General features: G+C 37.8%; 1 protein-coding gene across 4 annotated transcripts in view; it reads left to right on the forward strand.

Moving 5' to 3' along the window:
- Positions 1-24,983, forward strand: part of EPHA6 (EPH receptor A6) — a 388,929-nt gene that overhangs the window by 256,774 nt on the left and 107,172 nt on the right. For 2 of the 4 annotated variants that reach the window (XM_032095757.1, XM_032095772.1), the window contains exons 6-8: positions 839-963; positions 20,123-20,170; positions 20,598-20,760. In XM_032095757.1, coding sequence (XP_031951648.1) covers positions 839-963; positions 20,123-20,170; positions 20,598-20,760 — 336 coding nt within the window. The remainder of the gene's footprint in view (positions 1-838; positions 964-20,122; positions 20,171-20,597; positions 20,761-24,983) is intronic. The other 2 variants (XM_032095765.1, XM_032095781.1) reach the window with 1 other exon arrangement.

Genomic DNA, 24,983 nt, shown 5'->3' on the forward strand with positions numbered 1-24,983 from the left:
GCTTGACCAGATTAATAAAATAAGCAAAGATCACGTTCTAGAATGCAATTTTTGCACCATTTGAAATTATTGCATAGATAACCGAACACCTTCTTTTCCAAAAAGGCAGAAAAACTGTGTCTTAAAATTGGTTAACCCCACAGTGAGATAATTTGGCTCCTGGGTGCATCCATGCATGTTGGGCCCCTTCCAGAAGCCGCTGGAAGCAGTTCCTACTTGCTGTGCTACTGCAGGCCTGTGGTGTCAGTGGTGGCACGCAGGTTTGGGGGCACCTTTGCCCCCCCGTTTGCCCATAGCCCCATCCCTGCCAGTGGCCTCCTGAAGGAGCTGGCTGTTTGTGCACACAGACTCCTCACAAGGGGCCGAAGTGCCCTTGCCCAAAAAGGGATTCGTTGCGTCTGTTTTAAGCTGTGTCGCTTTATTTTACCCCAAAGAGTAAACTGAATGTACATCCTGAAGAGCTGAGTTATAACAATGAATGAAGATTAACCTGAATGCAGAATTTGCTGCCTCTGAAATGTGGTTCTGCTCTGGGCACGGTGTGCTCGGAGCCAGCAGTGCGGCCTGGCTGGGGCAGGGCCCAGCACAGGCGTTTCTTTCTGTATTTTTGCATAGAGCCATTTTTCAGAAGCTGCTCTGCACTTCAGCAGAGGAGTTACTAGCGTGTACTTGAGACATTAATTCCAGGTTATATGGTTTCCCTGAGAATTGCCATCTGTCATGCTTTTCTGTCTGGAGGTCACTCCAAGTTGCCTCGGGTTGGTATCCTCAGACAGGAGGTTGGAAGGATAAACCGTGTGCTTCGTGTTTAACCCTTAGTTATCCTTTTCCCTTTCAGCACCCACCTTGATAGGTATGGTAAGGAAGGACTGGGCTTCCCAAAACAGCATTGCCCTCTCCTGGCAAGAGCCGGACTTTCCCCATGGAGCAATTCTGGACTACGAGATCAAGTACTATGAGAAAGTAGGTCTCACTTATAGCATCACCCACACTCAGATCCTAAGAGCAGTGTGTTTCATGTTTTTAATAGTATTCTTTAAATCTTTTCACTTGACCCCACATACAATGCTGTGTATGCTAAAGTAGACGCTTTATTTTGTGCTGATTTTTTGTTGTTCTGCTTCTAACTTGTTAATGACTGTCTTGTTTCACATCAGAATCGAGTAGAGCAGCTAGCAGATTGTAATTTACTTGTCTCATAGCAACTACATTTACAAACATGGATAAATGGATCACATGCTTGAACGTATTTTGATATATGGACTGTAAAAACTTCACATTAGAGGGACACCGAAGCAGCAGAATTACAGTGAATGGGAACGTGACTTTATTTTGAGGCAAAAAAAAAAAATAGTCATTTATTATTGCTGAGTAAAGCAAAAATCTGTGCTTAAAGGATAGAGGGTACCAGCCTTGTTTAGAGGGTTACGAGAGGGAAACTGTCGGATTTCTGGCGCTCTGTCAAAATCAGGCAATTTCACACAGAAGGGACCTACAACATGCATGTAAAGGTACAAGGTGCATAGACGCAGCAGGTCTCGGGAAAGCATAGTTTGAAGCGTCCTTGTCCATAACCACAAAACATATTTGGTCGTTTACAGTTGCTACAGGGCCTCGTACCAGTAAAAAAATTTTCTGCTGCCCAGTGCCTTCAATCCTGAAGACAGAGACAGGAAATTGTTGGTCTCCATGCCTTAAACAGTTCCCTGCCAAGTCAGTTCTTGCTGTTTCTCTGTCCCCATCTGAAGTCACAGTGGAACTGATGTGTGTGTATGAAGACCACAAAGAACAGAAACACAAACTAAGTAATGAAAAAAAGTTTTAGGGATGTTAGTCTGTGTAAATATCTGAGAATTTTATTCCTTGACTGCACTTCTCTATTGAGATTATGCAGCTTTAATGATGCAGAAGAAAGGGTGAACTGGGAAAAAAATCCAAACAATTTAACTAGGACAGCTAGAAGGGGAAGACATTTGGTAAGCCAAAGCAAGGAACCCCATTTTCCTGCACTAAAGGCAGTCCTTCAGGCTCTGATCCATTATCATAACAAGCCACATTATGACTTGAACTTCGTTTTCTTTGTTGATGTTACAGAGGTGAATTAAACACGACAAATTGTGAGATTTTATTCAGTTGAATAGGAGCAGTTCCAAAGATCTGCAGCCATTCATATGGATGTTAAACTACAAATCTTATATACAGATATATAAAAATCCTTCATCAATAGATTATGTGCCAATACCAGTCAGTGCTGAGTGACAAGGCAAATAATTTTCCTTCAAGGTCTGCTTATTACTTAGCCTTGACCATTGTTCAGCAAGACTACATGCACAGGCTTTATGGCCCTTTGCTAGATACAGTTTAAACCACTCTTAGCTGTTTTTACAAAAAAAATTAAAAACCACCACATTTTCTTTTTTCACCTTTTAAAATATATAAGGGATATCTTCTATCTATAAACTCTTTCCTCTGAGGTCTGAGGCACTGCTGGCATCTTCCAGTGCTTTGGCACAGGTGTAATTTGCAAGAACTCTCTTGGAGACCAGGTTCTAGATCAGAGAGATGAATAATCCAGTACTGCAAATCAGTCTGCTTATTTACAGCATTAAATTAGAGAATGTTACTTTACACCACTTTAATAATATTTAAATCAAGAAGAGTACATTATAACACTGGTTAAGTGTAGTTGCCAAATGAAAATGAAATTTTATATTGAGAAAAAAAAGGGGGGGGTTCCTACCTCAAAACCAGAAAATATTAATATGCACAATTAATTTGATTATTAACAATTCTGATTTCATTTTTTTCTTCTTCACTGTGGAGCTCTGTATATTAAGTAGCATAGTTTGTGTCAGGGCTAGATGTAGCAAGTGACACTGTAATGTCTCAGCCTTCTGAGAAACTCTGAAAGAGGGGAATATCAGCATTCCTGTTCTCAGCAGAAGTGCCAAAATAGGGATGTTGTTGCATGCCCACAGGAAATACGGTAAGAGTTAAGTAATTGTCTGCTGGATTTAGTATGAGTTTATCACAAAGACATCCCTCTAACAGAGAGTAAAACTGCAGCTAAGGTTGAAGAACATGTTAAATATGAAAAGGTCAGAAATTTTATTAATGTCTAAGGGAGTCAAGAAAAATGCACAGAACAGTAGTAAAAACACTAGGTAGAAAAATGGACCAACTTTTGCAGTCTTTATCCCTTTCTGCCTGTCATTTGCATTTAATAAACAAAGGAGGTTTGGTTTTGTTAAACAATATAAGAAATTGAATGCCTCCATCAAATACAACCACTCAATCCCTAAAATTCAGCTGTTTATGTGAGTTTCTTAACTTCGTGAAGCTCTGAAGAATTATGCAATATTCTAAAGTTTTACGAGTATTTACTGCTATTTCTTTCAAGGTTCCTTATTGACATTTGAAAAATTGCCAATACATCATTGGGGAGCACATGAGGAGAGTATGCCTGCTTTTAATTATCACCAGTAGGAATTCTGCAGCTCACAAATGGAAGTTACATCTAGTCATGGGCTCCCAAAGTTTCCTGGAACATATGTAAACTTCAGAAATCAAATAGCTGACCAATAAATAAAATGTAAACACTCCACAAAATGGGGCAGTTTCCAACAATTTCATAAGGAAGAGAATTAATGATGAGCATGGAACAAAGAGATGCATCTTTCCATGCATTTCCAGAGCAAGCAAAAGAAGGGATAGAGGCTAGACTGTGCTAATTATGCAAGAGACTTAGATTTATACTCTTGTGAAATACAAATTGCACAGAGAGAACTATCAAAAGATCAAGCCCTCCCTGTGAAAAATATTCTTCTGAGAAAGACTACCAAATTTTAAAGAAATAAAGTAGAGAAGGAGAGTGATAAAAGGGTCTCAGTAAGTTACAAGTATGGAAACATATATTAATTTCAAAATACAATACAACAGCTCAGTAATTTTTCTGCTTTAAAGTACTTTTTCCCATATGATCTTCATTTCTCTAGGGAATTTCTGTAAAACACTCAGAATTTCATGAAATACTGTTTCCAAAAATGAAAATCTTGGTGGCAACAACAAAATTTCATCATGAGCCAATTATACAGATTTGTAGTTTCTTATTTAGGAGTGCACTGGTACATTTTTATGTGGTTGTCTGATAAGAGGTCCCTTTGTTCTGCAGCCTTTCAGCCAAAAATGCAGTGAGCAAAATCTGACGTAGAACATAATTAGAGAGCTGATTTGGCCTGAGAGAACAAAAATTCCTCAACATTCAGTCCAAGATGCTCTGCGCTCTGTCACAGCAAAGAGAAAGGGTTTTCCATTGCTGGAAGAGGTGTGTATTATAACCAGAGAGAGAATATCATGATCCTGAAGTAATAGTCTGTGTTGAGGCCTGGTAGTTGAAATACCTGATTTCAGGTAGATTGTTAATCATTCTCAGAACTATACCTTGGACAATAAGTGAGTCTTTACAGGAACACACACAGGATCAGTTAAATGTTTGCCCTTTGAGATCTAAGGTGTGCTCATAAAAGCATTTCTTCTTAGACATTCTTTGGGGTCTTTAGGTACTAAACACTGCAAATTATCTCTCTTGATAGAGGGTGTCTGCCCTGTTCTGCACCCTCTTTGTCTGTCCATTATATTTTATGATCCCTTAGTATCATCCACAAACACTGTTTCTAAAAAGAAAACTCTCTCATGGGCAGTACTGTCTTTCCCTTTAAAAATCAAATTCCAGACATCAGTGTAATCTCAGTGTCATTGATAATTGCAATTAATTTTTCTTTTATACTTTAAACTATAACTCAGACACTGACCAAAGCTTGTACTATTTGCAAGATTCCAGGGCATCATAATCTCTTTACCTCTCATTAAAAAGAGTTTAATGTTTGAGGTAGGTGAAGGAGTGGGGCCTTGTTAGAGCCTTGTAATGACATGAAGTCCTTCTGTAGGAATTCCCTCATGGGAGAGAGAACACAGCACACAGTCGATATAAACCTCACCAGCTGCACTCCAGGTTGTGCAGCTGAACTGGAAAATGCTTATTCCTCCCCTTGCCATCCAAACCCATAAAGTTAATCATCAAAAATTAATGCTCCCTGAGACCTGTATTAGGCATACCAAGCTGTGCACGTATCAGCAACTGTATTAAGTTTGTTCTCCCACATGGCCCAAGCACACCAGCTGGATTACATTTCCTGTTATACACAAGATAACATATAATTAGCTAAGGAAGCCTGTCTGTAGAGAAGAGATTTTAATGGAATGTACCCAAGCAGTAACCCAAGGCATTGCAATGAAATCTCTAAATAGAGAAACTAGAGAATATCTTTTGAATCAGCATTTGGAGGAGAGGGCTGGTATTTCTTTGCTTTCTTGTCTTTTGATGAATTTTAAAGCCAAATCCCTTTGACAAAATACTTCATTTTGTTGGGAGACTCGATTTGCAGCTCACAGGCAGTTTTCACTTAAAAAAAATTAACCTGCCTCCATAGGAGAGTGAGTGGACAGGATATGTGGGATGTCAGATATTACTTTTCCTTCATCCCAGCATTATTTAGAGTTGAATTAATACATAGAAGTGAGAAAATAACTGAGCAGTAGAGAGAAGGGGGGAAATTAGTTTTCCAATGAGATTTGAAAAAGAGATGAAGAGCTGATGAGGCAGAGAGATAGAGGCAAGTACCAGATTTAAAGAATTAGAAATCAGTATGACCTTGTTAATTTTTCTATCAGTCTACAGCTGTCTTAACTTATACAAGAAATGATGCTCTTTCTTAAAATCTAATATTAAAACAAAGACTGCTATTTCTTTGAGTAATCATTAATATGAATTAAAATGAGCCACCCTGAATTTGAGTGACAGACCTTAAGGTAAATTATGTGATAGGAATAATGAGAAGTTTTAAGACTCTCAGTACATAATGTTTTGAATGACAGAATTATTTCTGCAAGAATTAATATGGAAAATTATAAACATGTGAGACTCATCCCAGTTTAGAGGACACCAGATGTTCCTCTGTGTCTTCTCCAGCTAAGGAGATACTGCATTAAGATCTTCTCACATTAATTAACCTGACCCTGCTTGAGTATGGGCTGGAATCAGCCTCAGTGAACAGGAGCCATGCGTGTTCTCATTAGATAAAATAAGGACATTTCTCATAAGAAGCCACCTTACGCAGACGAGATTCGGTGCCCTGAATTTCTGGGTGACATTTTGGAAACGTGGAGTAAAATCAGTCATTTCTCTTGTAAAGCCCTCTGCCTTTCTGTGAGGTCTGCATGGCATGTGTGAAGTTCATTGGCCCTCAACCTCCCAACTACTTAAACAGCCAAACCTCTCCAGTCTCTCCACCTCTTTAATCACAACTTTGCACAATGTTTAACTATGTTAGAAGGAACACATTTTTTCAGACGCAACTGTTACAGCTCCCCCATTTCCTTTAAGCAACAGCTATTACTTTTTTGGTTCAGATTTTGCTCTTATGTTAGATTTTTATGTCATGAAGAATAATATATGCAGCAGCTCCCAGTGGCATGAGACTGAAGGGAGCCTGGGGGCTGTGTGACTTTAATCCATGGGCAGAATTGGTTTGTTTGGTGCTGGTGTGGCTGGGTTCTTGGCATGCACAATGGTTTTTTTTCTGGGCATGTTCCTTTATTGTTGCTATCCCTACTGTAGCATTCTTGACAACCTTGCTAAATTTTAAAGTCAACATCAGTGACAGGATTGGGGAACAGGAACAGATTGACAACATTAGGGATAAGCATGTGAGGACTTCAGGTACCTGGCCAGTCAGTGAGTATATTCAGTATAAAAAGCTGTTTGCTTTAAATGATCAACTGGGCAATTTTTTACTTCATGCTAATTTTTTTTTTTTTTAATGGACAGTTTTCTTCTGTAATATTTTTCAAATTATTCAAATCATTTGAGGCGTAAGTAGCAATCTGTTGCCTACAGAATATTTCTGATATGACGGGAATCAAGAAACGTAGGACTCGTGCAATAATACATTTTCATTATATTTTCAACACATTCTCATCCAAAAAGTGCTGAGTATGTGGGATGTACAAGAGGTTTTGGACAGTAGTTTTGGGCAGCCCTTAGTGTTTGTTCATAGCTGCAGGAACAGAGCAGCATGTCACGGGGAGGCACCAGGGCTCCGCCTCAGGCATTCTTGGCCCTTTGTAGCTCCTGGGAAATGAACCATGTCTGCTGAATGTCTTTAAAAAATTATCACTACAAATGTGCTTTGGGATATAATCATTAAAATGAAATCTCCTAGCTTATTTTAGCATAGTAAGTGGTGTTAAACAAGCTTCTCAGTTTTTCTGTTCCGTTGTTATTAACCCAGTTTCCCAAGGGAAAAAATGTAAAACCCTCGGATTCTAAAAAGAGAAAAAAATAGGTCTCAGAACTGTTGAAAATGAGAGTGAATAATTACCAGGCTCTCTGACCTGATACAATTTTTGCCTGCAGGAAAAAACCTAAGGACCTTACAGTAGCCATTATTAATGATACCCATGTAATTACTATTAGGAGGAAAAGAAATCCGGTGTCTAAGTATCAATTACATGCAGCAAAGAGTTTATCAAAGAAGTTCTGAGTTAGGCCTCTATTAGATGCCTGGTTTGGCTTGTCTACTAATCATTGTTGTCAATTATTTAGAAATAGCTTCTGAACTTTTGTATTTAATAATAAAGTAGCCTATAGAGGTATTACTGTTGTTCCTGCTGAACCAAAAATTCTCAGTGAGAAGTATAATTCTGTTTAAGCAAGCCTGGTGGATTTGATATTAAAAAAAAAACCCCGTACTTAAGTCTCTGCTGATCTTATGTTCTTGCCTGCAGCCAGTACCATTTTCTTCAAGGAAAATTACATGTACAGTGCTCATTCCAGTAACTGCTAGAAGAGCTGCACAAATGCAGAAAAAGTGCATTAATGGTTTTGAATAAGTGGTTTTCAAATGCTTTCAAGGGCATAGGAATAGGCATAGGAGGTATACAAACTATTACAAGACGACAAACACAGCCAGTTCCACACCTCAAATTAAGCTAAGAAAGCTAAATCCACTGATGTCAGAGATTGGTTGCTATTAAAAGGAATTTTTTTTTTCCCAGCCATTACAGCATTAGAACATTAGGAAAAATAGTTTTCAAAATTGTATACTGACACAGCAAGAATAATAGCAATACTGTTAACCTCTGGAATCAGTGTTAATCTTAAATATGTGTTTAGGTAGGACCAAAAATCAGAAACAGCTATTTATAGAGCAGAAAGTTTCAGCTAAGGATGACATTTAGATGATTTTGATGAATATACTGTAGAAAAGAAATGTTTTCTCTTCAGAGATAATGTATCAGTTGCACAAAAGGATGTGGTATGGAGTTTAACATGTTTAATCCTGAATTAACAAAATAGAAAATGTCATCCCAAAGTTATTATTAACTGCCTGTTCACCTTTGAGTTTAGGTGCAGTAAGTTTTAGTTGCATATGATAATAGAGTTGGAGTTCCCTCAGATACCTTAAGATAAATTCAGGAGTCAAACTTTGGGTTTGAAAGTTTGACAGATTTTTACAAAAAACAGTGGCGAATTTTGTGAGCAATGACCTACATATAACGAGCATACCTTCCAAAAGATGGTCATCTAAATGAAAGTGATTTCCTTAGTTATAAATTAAATACAACCTCTAGCTCTCCATTTTCCTAAAACCAGTCAGAACGTTTCCTTTAGACCCTCTTAAAATACCAACTAGCTTTAAAGTTCCCAAAAATCATCTGTGAGCCCAAACTATATCAAAAACTGAAGGTAGCACAGCATTTTTTATAATACACAAATGAGTTACTGTTCATAAATTGTTGATTTGCAGCCATAAAGGTGGATTCAGAGATTAAATGAAGAAGAAATGTACCTCAAGACATGGGTTTATATCTTTGTCTAAATGAAGGAGTGTTCAGATATCATTTCACTTACAGTTTCTTCCTGCAATATTCAATGCATTCAAGAGGTACTTGAGGAGGTACAAAGGCATGCATCATTTTGGAGAGTAAAACCAGAGAAAGTTCCTTTTCTTTTCTCTCTTTTTCTAACACTGCATTGCAATTGTACTTTAACCACAGAAAAGGACAGGATATTAGTTTTCCACTTTGAATGGTTTTTTCCCACATTAAATGAAGATGAAGCCATATAAATTACGACTGCATAATAATAGCAACCTCTTTTTTATTAAGTAGCAGTGTCCCCAAAGCAGTCATTCTGGGAGAAGGGAGAAAAACCCAAAGGGAAAGAGGAAGCTCCTTCAGGGAGAGCCACTCCATTTTAATGCACTAAAACCACGACTTTCACATTTAATATTAATATAATCACTTTACCACCTATTAAACAAAAGCTGTGGGTTTGGTGTGGGGACATGGTTATTGGAATCAAAATGAACATTGGAGGAGCCTTTCATTTAGGTTAATAATTTCATTAGCCAACTTGAATTCACAGAAATTGTACCTTATTCAATAACTCCCATGTAGTTTTGTTAGGTTTGTACCCGAATTAACCCACAAATTTTTATTCTCTTGATTGAAAGAAGCACAGTATTACAATTCTCTCTTTTTCTTTTGAGTTTTTTGATGTATTTGCATTAATAGTTTCAAAGTGCCCTTTCTTGATGTGCTTGTTGGGATGGCTGAGTTAACAACCTATTATTGTGTACTCCTTACCGAGCTGTTAATAGCTTTAGAGTCTTTTGTAGGAATTCACCTGCTGCTCATAAACACATTTATGTTGCTGTTGGAACTTCACCAGGTTGATGTATCTTGTATTTGCAATGACCTTGCACAAACTGCCTGGTTTTCATGCATATTCTGCAAGTATTCATATTATATTAACGAAACAGCAGTTCTTTAGTGACTGAACAGCTTTTTTTAAAAAGGTGTTGACACCTATCTGTAAATTTCTTAACATTTTTTCAGACTTTTTGTTGTTGTTTTTACCACCTCCAAAAATAATATTTCTGCTGAAGTTAGCTACATCAGAAATGGGCACTTCCCAAAAAAATTGAGCAAAAACTTGCTTTGTCAGTTTTGGAAGTGCAAAATCAGCATTTTGATTTACTTCCTAGATTGTTTACTTTGCCCTTGAAATTCATGTTCAACTAATGGGAAAAAAGATTGCTGTTTTTGCTTTACACCCCATTAACTCACTGAGGTGTTTGAAGAAAACATAAACTTAAGGAATATGCTATATTTATTGTTGATGTATTGCCAGGTTCTGCAGTACACTCATGACACCAGAGGTGAATTCAGCCCTTCTGAGTTAACATTACAAGATATATATTTGCTGTTTGCCTGCACTGAGACACGAAAAGGTGTATGCGTGTGCTCAAAAATAGGCCAAAAAATGTGATATTTCAGTGACTTTTCAATAGCTGTTATGTGTTTATATCTGAAGAGGCTTGCATAATGAAAAACAATGCATAGTCTATATAGAGATCAGCAGGTTCCCTCTTGCCTCTGATTTATTAATCGTATTGCAGTGATTAGAGTCAAACACTAGTTAGTGTCAGACTTCGTGTTTTAGAGCCAAAATTCTTCCTCCAAAATTGATTTTTGTTGGATGGTTGAAATCTATCTGAATATTGTCAACATTATTCTATACTTATAAATCCTAATTTTCTTTCAAAAGAAAAGAATTTGTCCCAAAGATTTGTATTCACAGTTAGCATATGAAGGACTTGTTACCATATAACATTCATGTGGTGTGAAATGAATCTTAATGCCTTCAGTCATTTTTTTCCAGAATAGCAATCTGAATAGCAATCTGCATCAATTCAATCTATAAAAGTAGATCTTTTGCTTACTTAAATAAAAGTGCTAGCTTTATTTATACCACTGAATTTGTTTTCAAGCTGTTGTATATCAATAAGGATCTTTTCTGGATTTGCCAGGCAGGAAACATCCAGTAGCAAATGAAAAGAGAAAATTCTACATTAGTCTCCTCTTCTAATATTAAAAGGTATTTATGTAGAAGATTCAAACTAAGCTTAAACTGATCTTAAAATAAGCCCAGTCACTCTACCTGTCCTAACATCCTAAAAGGCTGAAACAAATTTTAGAAAGGAGTTGGAAAGGCATGTTTCCACAGGAGGTTTTTAGTACAAAATGTGGGTTTAGTACAGAATGTGTTTTTTATGAGGGTGTTTGTAGAGCTGCAAACATCACACAGCAGTTAAAATTTCCCAGCAAGGTGTTACAAACATATCCAGCACTGAAAGGGAGCCCTAATCCAAATCCTGGCCCTATCTGCCTGTGAAATATTGTAGGAATTCTGAAATTAGGTGAATTAAGCAAATATGTTATTAGCCCCATTAGAGCTAAGTTCTGTGTAGCTAACTAAGTGCTGTACTACATTTTCAGATTGGTAGAATCACTTGATTTTCACAGCTTTGAACATATGTTGTGCTTTGCTGGTTTTTTTTTTTTTTGGGGGGGGGCGTTGGGGTTTTTTTGGGTTTTATTTGGTTTTGGGGGGTTTTGGTGTTTTTTTTCTGTCAAAATGGAGCACTGGCTACTCTGTACTGTCACCATCACTGTGGAAGTCTTCTGAAGAATTGGATGATTGCTCTTCTATTGAAATTCCACTTCACTTGCAAGATGCTTCTTTACATTTAAATTGCCTTCACACTTCAGTAGGAAATAGGATCACCACAGTTCGGAGTTTTGTCATGTACAGCTGTGGTATTACCCATGCTGGTAATTCTGGGTGTCAGAAGATAGCCTGCCCCATGTCTCAGCAACTTAGAGACCTTCAGGTGTTTGGGCTGTGACTTTTTGCATTGCAGATTTTTCACATCACATGAGTTGTCCCTTTTTGCTATCTTTCTTCCAGGGTCTTGCATTTGCAATTTAAATATTATCCAGTGACCTACTTCCCATCTGTAACTAGAAGCACTGTTTCTATGATATACATAGATATTGTCAAATTGACTGAACAAATCACTGATATTCATGATTGTTCACTATTTCCTATAGACAAGAAACTGAAGTATATTCAATAAAATAATCAGGAAGCAGATTTTTTTTTTTAAATCCCCACAGTATTTTTTAAACACAGTTTGTAATTAAGCTTGTTGCCTAGGGGTGTTTTGGAAGCCACAAGCAAAATAGGTTCAAGGAATAATTAAGAAAATTCATGGAGGAAAAAGTCCATGAGCTGCAAAACATAATGAAGCAAATTTGATTAATTCAGAACGCCACTAATTTGCAGATTGCTGGACTGTGGAAGAGTGTTAAAGGTGAGCATGGGAAGAAGGAACCTGCACTGCCAATGTGGAGTGTCACGTCTGCAGTGGCATCAGGACCTCTTTCAGAATTGTGAAATATGAACTTCACACACCAAAGGAATAACTTGGGAATCAGCCCACTGGCTGCATGTCCATAGTTCTCTTGGCTTGTTTCACAGCAAAGAAAGTCACAGAAGCCTTCCAATCTTCAAATTTTTAGTTTCAAATTGCTTCTGTTTCCTGTTGCACTGTATTTGTCAGCAGCTTTATTATATCATTATGAAGTAAACCTTAGCCTTAGGTATCCCAGGAGAAACAGTGCATTACTGTCCAAAGGTGAATTTTGAATACTACTTGAGCTGAATTTTACCTTTAGTAATCTAGTTCATGCTTGCAGTAGCTTCCTGCTTCTTTCCAACTAGAAAAAAACAATTAAAATTAATGAAAAAATAAGAAAAATCATCAAGGCAGTTGGAGAGGCTGGCACTTTCATATGCTGAGGTTAGAGAGACTTCTGGAGATCCTGGTGCAGAGGTTTTCACTGGTAAATATTTTTAATTAGCGAACAACTGTTATCAGAGTAGCTCATTACTGCCAGAGAGATGGGATTTAATATCTGTGCTCATCTGACAACTCAGGCCATGTTCTCCAGCTGCCTTTATTATATGCTGGATTGCACCCTGTTCCATCCCCAACTTAAGGCACAGCCTTTTTTTATTTCAGTTTAATCTCCTTGTCAGGACAATAAGCTGTGTCCTGTCTGCTGCCTTCACACCTGGCAGTCCCACTTGACCCAGCATATGAACCACACAGCTTTTGCTCTGCCCACCCTTCACCTCCCTGTGCTGGCAAGAATTTTAACACATCTTTAGAGTCTCCCTGTCCTCATCTCTCTCCTCATTTAATTTTCTGCTTTTCATGGTTCACCTCACATCAACTCATTTCTGCCTTTCCAAGTATATAATCCAATTAAAATGAAGTTTGTCTGGGGTTTGACCTTTCTGTATTTTTTTTTTTTATGATTGGTTATCTGCTCTTCCCCTTTTCATGTTGACAGCCTCACTTTATATATGGAGAAAGTGATGAGCTGACTGACAGGCAATCAGAATATAAAATATTGAATGGCCAAACAGGTAAAGGACACTTGAGTGTTTCAGCTCCCCAAACTGTTACATCTCAGATTAATCATGAGGGAGGCCAAGGAGGGAAGGCAGAGGGTTACAGCCTGAAGGGGTGACGCCTTTAAGTGCTGCAGGTTTCTGCTCTGAAGCAAACACTAGAGCCATTGGTAATTTTCTCTGTGGCCCCTGCTTTTTGCTGCCACAGTTTTCTACTTTGTTCAGATTGATCCTCAGATCTTTGCAATCACTTCTAAATTTACTCTTTCTTGTTCAGCTGAAAACCAGAGATACAAGGGTTTTAGGAAGAGCATTTTTTTTTAAGAATCTGAATGGTATCTTTTACTTTTAGTGCTTTTATTGTAATTTTTCTTACCATTCTACATTACAATAAAAATTTAATTAATCCTGTTGATCAGATTGTAATCAGATAGTAAATAATGCTAGAAGCATGTTTTTGAACCTATGAATCTTTTCTCTAAAATCTTCCAAGTATTACAGCCAGCATTCCTGTTAATTGATGTACTGTAGGTCAAAACAGTTTTCTAGGAGAAAATCAGCATCACCAAATTAGTGAATATAAAGAAGCTTTCAAAGACAGACACTGAGTTTCACTGGTGAAGTTAATTTTATTGATTTCAGTGTAATTACTCCTTCTCTACAACAATCTGCGTAAGGTGAGAAAGTATCTACAACTAGAGGCAACAGGCATTCAGAAGGTGTGTTATGAAAATATTCTATTGCAAAGAAAGAAAATACTTTTTGAGAATTATCGGGGGGAAATTACTTGTGAGAGGAATATGGGCTGTATAAATCAGAGGCAATTTCCATAAATTAGAGCTGTGGGGAGTCTTTTTATTGACCACAGAGAGTAAGCACAAGCTCCACAGTTTGATGTTATTTGTCTTTAATAGATTCTATTTGAACTGATTAATCAATTAATGACTATACCTAATAATTAAGTACTGTGTTATCCTAATGTGCATCACAGCATTAAAGTTCAGGTGACTGTGGAGTGCCAGTGCAGCTGATCCCATGAGAAAAGAAAGGGAGAATTTGGAGATTTCATTGCACAGTGGACTAGAGCTATGATCAGTAAAAATTGCTGTCTTCGAGAATCATGGTCATTCCTTTAAAATAATGATGCTTCCTCTGTAGGTCACATTGTGTGTGTTCCTGAAACTGATGTACCTAGGAAAGAGGAAAGATGGGACCAAACGGTCTCATAAAAATTTCTTTTTTATTATTGGTGCTTTTATTTAAACATTTTTAGTGTCTGAATCATGAAACTCCAAATCTTCTTTACTTTAATGTGGTACTTATTCAGCTTTGACACTGTGCTTCAGTGTACCAGATAAAGACCTGGTCCCTGTGGTATATAGATTTAATCTCTATTAGTACTTCTTTCACTTAAATAACAGTGCTCTGAAAAGCACAGGCAGGATTATGTGGCTTAATACAGAATTTTCATGTTGCAGGACAATAGATATAAACTAGAAAATGTGTTTGCAAGCAGCTGATAGTAAATTCAGTTACTCTCTTTGGATTCTTTCTACACACACACACACACAGACTTAGCTGTGGGTACACAATAAGTCTGTTTTAGCTGGAAGAAGGTTTGGAAATCCCTTTCCCTAGGGTCAGTTTAAGAAGACTTTTGCTACTCGTGAGACTGAATGAGCTGAATACCTCCATTGTCATTCATGAAATAAGCTAGACTAAGAATATATAGCTCCCAGTATATATTCTAAATTATAGAAAATTATATTTGGTTATCTTTTAAAATTGCTAAACTGAGGACTGATACTATTTTGATTAGAGCCATGTCTCTTTTTGCCACTCAGATATTAATGGTGACAAATCTTGTATGCCTGAAAGTGCCGGGATTTTATCAGTGCTCTCCTGGTAAAGTTAATCTTTTAAAGGTTATTTCATCACTATAAGCAAAATTCTGCATTTCAGCCTTAATTTCTATTGATTTTTCTTTTCCACTAAAGATTTTGAGATATATAATCTTTTTCTCACATATAACATCAGAATGTAAACTCTTTGATTGCCATAGGAGTCTAAACTGATTAAAGGTCATCCATCACATTTTGGTTAGTCTTTATCAATATTTTTTCTTATATGTGTCTACAAAGTCTTAATTTCAGTGCTGTTTTCTTCTGTACTTAGGGGGGGATAAAATTAGAGAGCAACTTGTTCACACAGCCGTGGCATGTTAAAGTTTATTTATTTACAGTTGTTAATGTTATTGGGGGAATTTCCTTTCTTTTAAGTATATGAGAAAACTGGTAATAATCATCACAATAATAGAACATCTGGATATTGAATGCTATTCTGCTGCACTGCAAACACAGAAATTTCATTAATATTTATCCTCTGATGCTGCTACTCCATTAAATTAGGTTGTATAGTCTTAGACCATTAGCACCATTGTGCCTTCCACTCAGCCAGTCTGTTTCTTTAGATATGAAAAAATGCCTTCTCTATAAAGCCAAGTATAAAATTAGGGTAGATACAGGTTCAGATAGTCAGGCAGAGGTGGCTGCAGGAAAGAATTTGATTCTGAAAGATTTTCCTGTTCATGCACAGAGCAAACTGTCATGGATTTGTGAACACTGTCCCTCATAATCAGAACTGAGTCCATTTGCAAGAAGAATCACACAAACAATAAGAAAAATACAATTTCCTTAGAAACAGAGATAGCATTTTCAAAGTTCATATTATAGTTCTGTTTAACGTGGATAGGTAGTCATAGACTTGGTATCACATTGTGTAATGACATTGCATTTGGATTATATTTATGTTTTAATTACAGATTTTCACCAAGATAAATTTGCAGAAGGCTATGGAAGAGGACTTATGAATTTCCTCATATCAGATTGTGTCTCGTAGTTACATGAGTGTATTATATTAGATAGACTCCTTTAACTCATGTTTAACCCCTCAGCCCCTGTGTTCTCAGAACTGCTTCTTGTGAATCCTGTGGCCCTCCTAAGATCACAAATGCTGCTCTGATACTGATTTAGAGGATCAGAGCATTTCATTTTTCCCTTTTCTTTTTGTGAACACTGAACCATACATAGTGGCCGGCTATATATTATTTTACTTCTTATGTGCCATGGGAGGTACAGCCACATGAGTGAAACTTCTGTTTTACTTTGCAGATTTTGTAGTAGCCCTCTGTAGTCATCAAGAAGTACAGAATAAAGGTAGTCCTTGGCATTTCCCATTGATCCTGGCCCTAGGTCAGAGACCTGTCACAAAAGACAGATCCTTGTAGCACACAAAATCATGCTTCCTTTTGATGGAAAATAGGGTGCGTGGTAAGTGGGTTGATATTTATCTATAGTTTGCCACAACATGAAAGGAGGATCTGGGAAAAGCATGCAGTTAGATCCAGGAAGTACATCTAAGTCCTTCAGTTTAAAATTCACTTTTTAAACCCAGAATCCCTAGAAAAGTAAGTGCATATTATCTGTAGCAAAAATAAGACGAAGCATCCCCAACTTGTCTACAGACTAGAATTGCATTTGTTCTGAGTCCACCTTTAGCCTTCCTGGAAAAGATCATGGCACAAGGAGTGGCCAGCCTTGAGCCTGCAGAAGGCTCAAAAAGAGGCTGCAGAAAGAAGAAAGGAGATGGGAGGGCAGGAAGAAGGGTGATGAGGTGATGAGGAAGCAACCAGCCAGACAACCCCTGGAAGTGCCCAGAATACCTTCCAGAAGGGATGGGCAGAGATGGCTGCCCATCAAGAGGTTGCTGTTAGCCCCAGAGGGACCCATTTTGTTGATTAAATGTTGCCATCACAGCCCTTGTCACACTCATTGTCTTTGACCAACTACAGTTAGTGAATTATACTTGCTAACTGCTTGTCCATACCCCTGGCTATGGGGCCAGTGTATCCCAAATGTCTGTTTTACACAAGCAGTAGTTAGACTGTAAGAACATAGACATAGCTCAGATTTTTTCTTTTCCAAAAGTCATTCCCAGTTTTTGCTGCCAGTGGCCTTGTTCTGCAGGCTTCAGGGAGTAAATCTTGTCATTGGATCTTGGGGAATCTCCACTGATTTTTTGACAAAATTTCCATTTCAGTCCTCCTCTGAAGGACCCTATTTCTTTTTACAGTTCCATCACTTTTTTCTGCAATCTCTCCAGCAGGTCAGAACAAGCAGTACATTGTTAAGTGCTAGGACTTGATTTCAAGCAGTAGTGTGGGGAAGAGAAATGGCTTGCAACTATGACACTGTACAGTGAAATCCCTTGGGTGCTGGTCTCTTCCTTAGCTTACAGAATCGAGATAAAAATTTCCAGAGCATTCCAGAGTGTAAAGATATATGTGCCAAGACAGACAGAGCACACAGAACTCACTACAACTTTGAATCATGCTAATACCTGTATGAAACAAGCATTTGCTGTTTACATAATCTTCAGTGAAGATTTCCAAGATCTTTCCTTCACTGGAAGTCATGTCTTTACCTGGACTGAAGTGGATAAACAGAGTCTTGTATTGATGTTGTATTTAACAGGTAAAATCACAAACATCATGCCAATGATTCAGTGTGGTCTAAGGATAAGTGTTTGTTGCAGAATCAGGTGTTTGTTGGTTTGGGGTTTTTTCTCTAATTCTTAGATTGATTTTGAGCTGGTTGATAACTTGTGTTTAAAGACTGGGTCTCTTTTGGGCAGTTATTTACCCTGATTAGCCACTTCATTACTAAATTAAAAGTTTTGGGTTCTCTGAGTGTGTGAACCCTTGCCAAGTTACATGGTAAGTTATACATCCCCTTTACACATTAAAGTCCCTGGAAGTTGCACATCTAACATAAAATAGAAATTAGCTCTTCATGACACACTGAATGGTTCTGAACCGTCCATAAAGAAGTATGAAAACTCCCTTGGATGAGTAGAAGTTCTCTATTCCCTTACAAATCTGATTATTAACTTGTTACACTTTTTTTTGCTCACATACCTGATATTTTTCAAGTTGAATTAAGCTTAACCACGAAAAAAAAAAAAAATCACTCAAGCAAATAGGCTTTCTGTCAGAAGAAAATAGGTATTTTCTGAAATGCCTTAAAAAATATGTCTAAAGTCCGCTAACCTGTTCAAAGTGAAGTTACAACATTTCAAGTAATTGGGAGAAGTCTTATATTTAAAGTAATTAGATGGTATATTAATTATAGTTTCTATCCATAAGATTACATGTACATTTTATCCTACTATTTCAGTTTAAATACATGCTCCTCACGGCCTCAAATTTTGGTAACAGACTGTAGAACGAATAAATACTTCCTCTTACTGAAGTTTCTCAAATTATTTCCACTGTTTGAAGGGCAAGCTAACTGCAGTTATTTTTTATGTTGATCATTGTTGCCTTCTTCCTGTTCCTTCCCTTAACAGAGTCATTAGGTTGCTTCTGTGTGTTTGTTTTTTAATCTGGTTTTCTCAGCCATCTCCTTGTATTCCTACTGGGGGAATAGTGATCCACCTGCTGCCCCGTGCTAATGTGATTTGTTACACATGGCTGAAGTTAACTCAGCATGTTTTATATAAAACTCTTTGTTATATACAAAAAGTACGTACATATTGCTCAGAAGAGGTTAAAAGTCCAACAGAACCTATCTGAAACCTATTCCTCTCCAATTATGTCTCTTCTGTGAACTAAATTTCCTTCTGAACAGGCTGGAAGCACCCTTTGAATAATGTGTACCTGCTCTAATATCACTGGATGGTATCCTAAACATACATGGTGCCCTGTGGGTGTCACAGTTGGACTGTTAAGCACATGCCAAGGACATTCCTGCTCAGTTTGGAGACAAATCCTGCTCTAGGGGAGTAAAGCTAGCCTTAAGGCACCACATAAAATATTACAGACTACTGGCTTGTCAAGTAACTAATGACAGGGAATAAATGTTCCTCTTCCTGATGCCTTAGATTTTAACTTCTGTATTTTTCAAATCCTGTACTGCCTAGTGTGTAACTCTGAAGTTTTGTGTAGCCTGTTAGCTGCTGTTCTCTCATGCTGGTTAGACATTACAAACCCTCTCTAGGTTAGCTCTTCAAGGACACTGGGCCCCAAATGTGTAAACTAAAAGCCTCTGAAGAGGGGGCAAACTTGGGGTAATTACATCATAAACTGAGGTTATAATTGGAGAGTTAACCCTGATACACAAATGATACGCAAATGATATGCAAACTTATAAAAGTTTGAAGAACCTGTGACCCAGGGTCCATCTTGGGTGTAGCCTTTTGACTGCCCAGGGTGTACCTTTGAAGGCCCTTCAGATAAATACCTCCCTTGATTCTCTTATTCTTGTCTAGTCTCTGTGTTTAGGTGGCCACCTCAGGCATCATTCCAAGTCATCCTCTCACGTTAAAGGCATCATCCAAGACCTGTCTAGAAAAGCAGCACTCAGTTTATGCACAGAAATTGATGTGTCTGGTCTCCACAATAGAGCAGCTGGTCTGCAATGGTAATTCCCAGGGACCATAATTCTCAGGGATCTCTGTGAGACTCAGGAACTGTCAGCAGCTGCCAGGAGATTAACAGGGGACTTCTGCACAGACTGTTTCTCCTTATGGACTTTCAAAGTGAATTTCATGTATGACTACCTTACAGCTACCTGGAAACAGACATTGAGCTCAGCAGCAGCAGCAAAGCTGTTGAACCATGCTTGAAGTTGACAGGCCTTAAAGAAAAAGTTAATTCCTATTTTCTTCTACCCACAGGTCTACCCACGGATAGCGCCGGCATTTTGGCACTACCTGCGGGTAGAAGTGAGTAGCGGGTATTTGAATACTCCCACATCTTTATTTTACAGCTTGGTAGTGTTTGCTGACCTCCTAGTTTGTCCATTGTGCCAAAATAATGAGCTGCCATTCTAGTTGCCATTCTTCTGTGAATGTAGTCTTGTACTAATTCCATGTTGGTCTGACTGCGGTTGGGTTGGTTACTAACCCAAGTCACAAAAACATGTCTGTATGCAACGGTAAAGACAAAAAACCTGAAATCTAAAAGTCAAGGCCATATCATACATTCTGACTGTAGCACAGAGCCAAAGTACAGAAACCCATACCTGCACCTCCTTTTATAAACACATTTTACATTCATGAGAAGAATATGGCGCTTCAGGTCTGTTATATCATTTTTGCAAAGTTTGTTCAACTCAACTTGATATCATTTCTTCCCTCTTTTGTCCCTCAGGAGCATGAGCAGCTCAGCTATTCCTCCACAAGGTCCAAGGCTCCAAGTGTTATCATCACAGGTCTCAAGCCAGCCACCAAGTATATATTTCATATCAGAGTCAGGACGGCAGCAGGATACAGCGGCTATAGCCAGAAGTTTGAATTTGAAACTGGAGATGAAAGTAAGTTTTACTGAAGGAAAAAAAAAATTAAATACAATAGAAGTAGCATCTAATTCTAAACCAGTGAGACATTGGGAGTTTGAATGGCTGAACCCATACCATTTGCTTATCACAAAATGACTACTGCCATGTGATAAAAAACAAGCCTCAGACTCACAGTTCTGGATTTACAACAACACGTAGAAATGTTAGCCCGATGCTGCAGCTGAAGGAGTGTTCTCTCCCATAAAATTTCCTTATGGGTCCCTTCCAACCTGAGATACTCTAGGATTCTGTGATCCTTTCTTTCCTTATAGAAGTTCTGCCTCTTGACATCTAGAAATGCCCCTAATTGAGCTTAAGCTTCACCTAAATCCAGCAGCTTTCTGCACACTCCCAGTGATGGACTTTTCGCTCTGTAGTTGTCAGTGCTCCCAGATTCCACAGATAAAAAACTGAAAACTTTTATATGCATTTCCATCAACCAATAAACCTACAAAATTTGGCAGTAAGAAGCAGGAAGCCCTCCTATTCCTACAAAATATGCAAAAAGGCTTCATGTGTGATGTTCATGCTCTCAAGGATTTTATATTTAAGTCATGTGTTGCCCTCCGTGTTCAAAGAAACATAAAAAAAGTATTTACATGTATTTGAGAGAAAATTAGTGCAGTAGATACAACATTAAAACACTCATTAATTAAATTACTTTAATTAGCCAATTATGTTTACCATGTTTTTCATTAGTGTTTTAGAATTCAAGTTGTTTAAGCTAATGCACAGACTCAAAACTATCTAAGTGCTTCCAAGAGTACCCAGGGATTTGTGTTCCATTTTCATTGCTTCTTAACTTCTGTTTCAAAAATCAATCAGGGATAGATTTCCAAGTGCTTAATGCCTAATTGGACTTTTTAAAATTTTCTGGGTACTTAAGCCAGTTGGTTTGAATAGGAGTTGAGCACTTGGGTGCTTTCAAGAATTTCAGTAGATCTTGTCTGTCTCTTTTGGTGCGAAAAATACGAGGCTTAATTCATATAAAAAGAAAATAGTATTTAAACCTCTGTGAGGTTTCACACTGTGAAAATGTTACTTGTCCATTTAAATGAGGAAGACTGTGGTTCCAGTGACATTTCCCTCATTGGTACTGAGGGAATCTCCATCCTAGCCCCATTTCTCTTTTTCAGTCCACTGATGCAAGTGGCCCTTGGGCTGCACAGTGAGCTTAATTTTGACATAGTTTTCTAAGTATAACATCAGAGCTGAACCTGATACTGAAATAAACTGGAAAAATAAATCCATTTATGATGCCATAAACAGACCTTAACACCGTTTACCTCCCAATAATTCTGATTTCTTTTACTTCTAAGTCTAAGCACTTGCTGTCTAAACTAGCATGTTGTTTCACACAGCTGAATAAATAGGGTATGGCAATGGTTATGTCAGTATTTCCAGATACTGGTTTACATTTACACAGAGAGATTTGGGAGAGTTGTGTTGAGATTTGGGCTGCTTAATTTTATTAGTACTCATAAATGTTAATTGGCCCTTGCTGGTCTGCATCGGTCTTACAGAGCAGTCCTAGTCCAGCTCTGTAGGAATCTCTCTTCATCACTTACTATTCTGGCAGTGTGCAGCTCAGCTGAAAATTTGATTTTTTAACATACATTCTTCTCAATTATTCTGAAAGATAGCAAATAATATTACGCCAAGGCAGACTATTGCAGCTCCCTCCATCCCTGCTCACTAGAAACAAGTTACTTGGTGAAAATTCCACTTTTGCAATTACTTTTTGTGGACTTCCAGTTAGATTTTAATTAACTCAAAATTAACATTTTCATGAGAAGCCTGGGAAGAATAGAATGTTTTTAAAGTCTGTGTTGTCAGAAAATTTATCAACCAACACTTTCATGAAAATAACCAAAAATATTTTAAGTCATGTGTTTGATAAAAATCCTCCTCAGTTGGCATTAGCTTGTAACGTCCTTCAGCTCTCTGCCAATTGTACATGTTACAGAAGAAAAGAATTCCCAGACCAGTTTCAGGTAAACATCCAAGGTTATTCCATTTACCCTGCTTGAATACTGAGAATTTGTTAATAGATAGCAGTAAAGCGAGCAATCCAAAATGAGAGTTTTTCTTCAATAGACTAATTATAGAAAATTAGTGGTTCATCAGCTGTGAGATGTGTATATCAATGTCCTGAAATACAGTGCCCTTGGCAGGACAGTGTCCTGCCTTCTCTGCTGTGCTGGTGAAACACTACCTGTGTCACTTCAGTTATAAAGGATAAAATAGATTCACCATTACCAGGAACACTAAAACATTTTGGTGTGATTGCTAAAGGGGTGCATGAGGGACAGAGAAGACCAAATCTGCAGCAGCAATGGAAAAACTTAGTTAGCAGTGCTGATGTGTTTTTTGGGAAGCACCCTCACTTACCCACAGACTGAGGCAGCCATGGCTTGGGGAGCTCTGTTGTTGAACTCTTCTCCCTGCTGCGAAGACAATCAGGTGGAGCATCCAAAAGAGTAAAATTTGTATTTTCATTGTGATAGGAAATGGAGTTACCTAGGATAGTCAGAAAAATTCGCTTCAAGGAAGTGGGGAGGGATGAATGGATGCTGACAGGCATTTCTCCCCCTGTTAAAGCTCAGAGGCTGCAGCTGGGAAATGTGAAACCTTTCCAAAGCACAGCAACCACCACTTGTCACTGTGTTTCTTGTTGCCATTTTATTCAGTCTCTGTTTCAGCACTTTTCAGGCAAAACACTTGTAGCAGAGCTGGCAGGTTTTCATACACTCCAGCACACACACAGGTGCCACTGCTGGGGCTATAAATTGGAGCATAAACCTCACTTGTAGTTCCTGCTTTTATCTGTCAGAATTACCAGCTATCTGAGTCACCACAAAAACACTCTGGTCCTTCTAAACAGAGAATAAAATGTGTTCTGACAATAAAAAAAACATTTGTCCTAGGGCAGATACTCTTTAATCTCTGACTGTTACCCTCTCTGGTTTTTTTCCCCTCTCTTCTAACTAGCTGGTTTTGGAAGACTTTTTCTGTTTGGTTGGTTTTGTTGGGGGGTGTTTTGTTTTGTTTTTTAATTAATGATTCAAAGCTTTTTATTTTTTTCCTAGAGTCGTGGGTTTTTTACAACGTTACCTTAGAGGCCCTTCTGTCCAGAGGAATTTGTAAAATATTGAACAATTTACAGCTTTAGGCAGTTTTCATGCCAAAGCAGGGCTTGTTCTAAAACCAAGGATATTTTCCTTGTCAGCCTTCCCATCATTAGAAAAAAATAATCCGAAAGTGAAGTGTTCTGGAAGGGGCGTAAGGGACAAAGTAGCATTTATGCAGTGTGGACTTGTGCTTGGGCTGAACAGAGCCATAAATGTGACCACATGATGATATTTAATCCAAAAGCAATGCAGACTTTGTATACTTTAAATTATTAACACTAAAAACTTAAACATTTCAGAAGTACTAATGGAATGCCTGATTAGGTGTTTCATAAAGTTGAAGACTGTGAAAAAATAATTTGCTGAAGCCCTGATCTTGATGAATCAATAAGTTTAATTTCTTTACCATAGTCTCAGATGGTGATTTTTGTCTATTGCCAGAAAATTCTGCTGAATTTTCACTTTCTTCTCCCTCTTCCCACATCCAAAAAATCTACCTTTAACTTTTCATCCTCAAATCATGCAGCAAGGCTGCTATGACAGAGAAGCCATCCCTAGGATTTTTAGAAATAAACTGAATTACCAATTCAAAATTGAGTTGGTTTTGGGGTTTTTTTACAATGTTTTTTGTTTTCAAAATAGTTAATTGAATTATTTGTTGAAACAAACAAATCAGATGACACATATATTTAGAAACTGCATTGTTGGATCTCTCCTCACCTCTGCCTCGTCCTACTGTTCATTCAATATTAGTCAGCAATGGACGCCAAAGAATGTCTCATTTTAGTCTTTAGTCTCTTTCCTTACTGTGTTTAATATTTGCAGCCATTTGGTCTTCACATTTGATTTTGATCTATCTGATTGCACTACTGTATGTGTCCAGAAAACCCAGAGACTTCACTTTTCCTCTGCATTTCCTAAACAAGAGCAATGTCCTTGTTCAGATCTCGAACTGCTTGCACAAGCTTTCCATTTGTCCACTGGCCCGGAAGTGAATGTTAAGGGAAACATTTGGAAGAAAGCTTTTCAAGTGAATAGACACCAAAAAGTTTTAGATTTGTATGCTAG

Source organism: Corvus moneduloides, chromosome 2 (assembly GCF_009650955.1).
Source record: "Corvus moneduloides isolate bCorMon1 chromosome 2, bCorMon1.pri, whole genome shotgun sequence".
Taxonomy (NCBI): domain Eukaryota; kingdom Metazoa; phylum Chordata; class Aves; order Passeriformes; family Corvidae; genus Corvus; species Corvus moneduloides.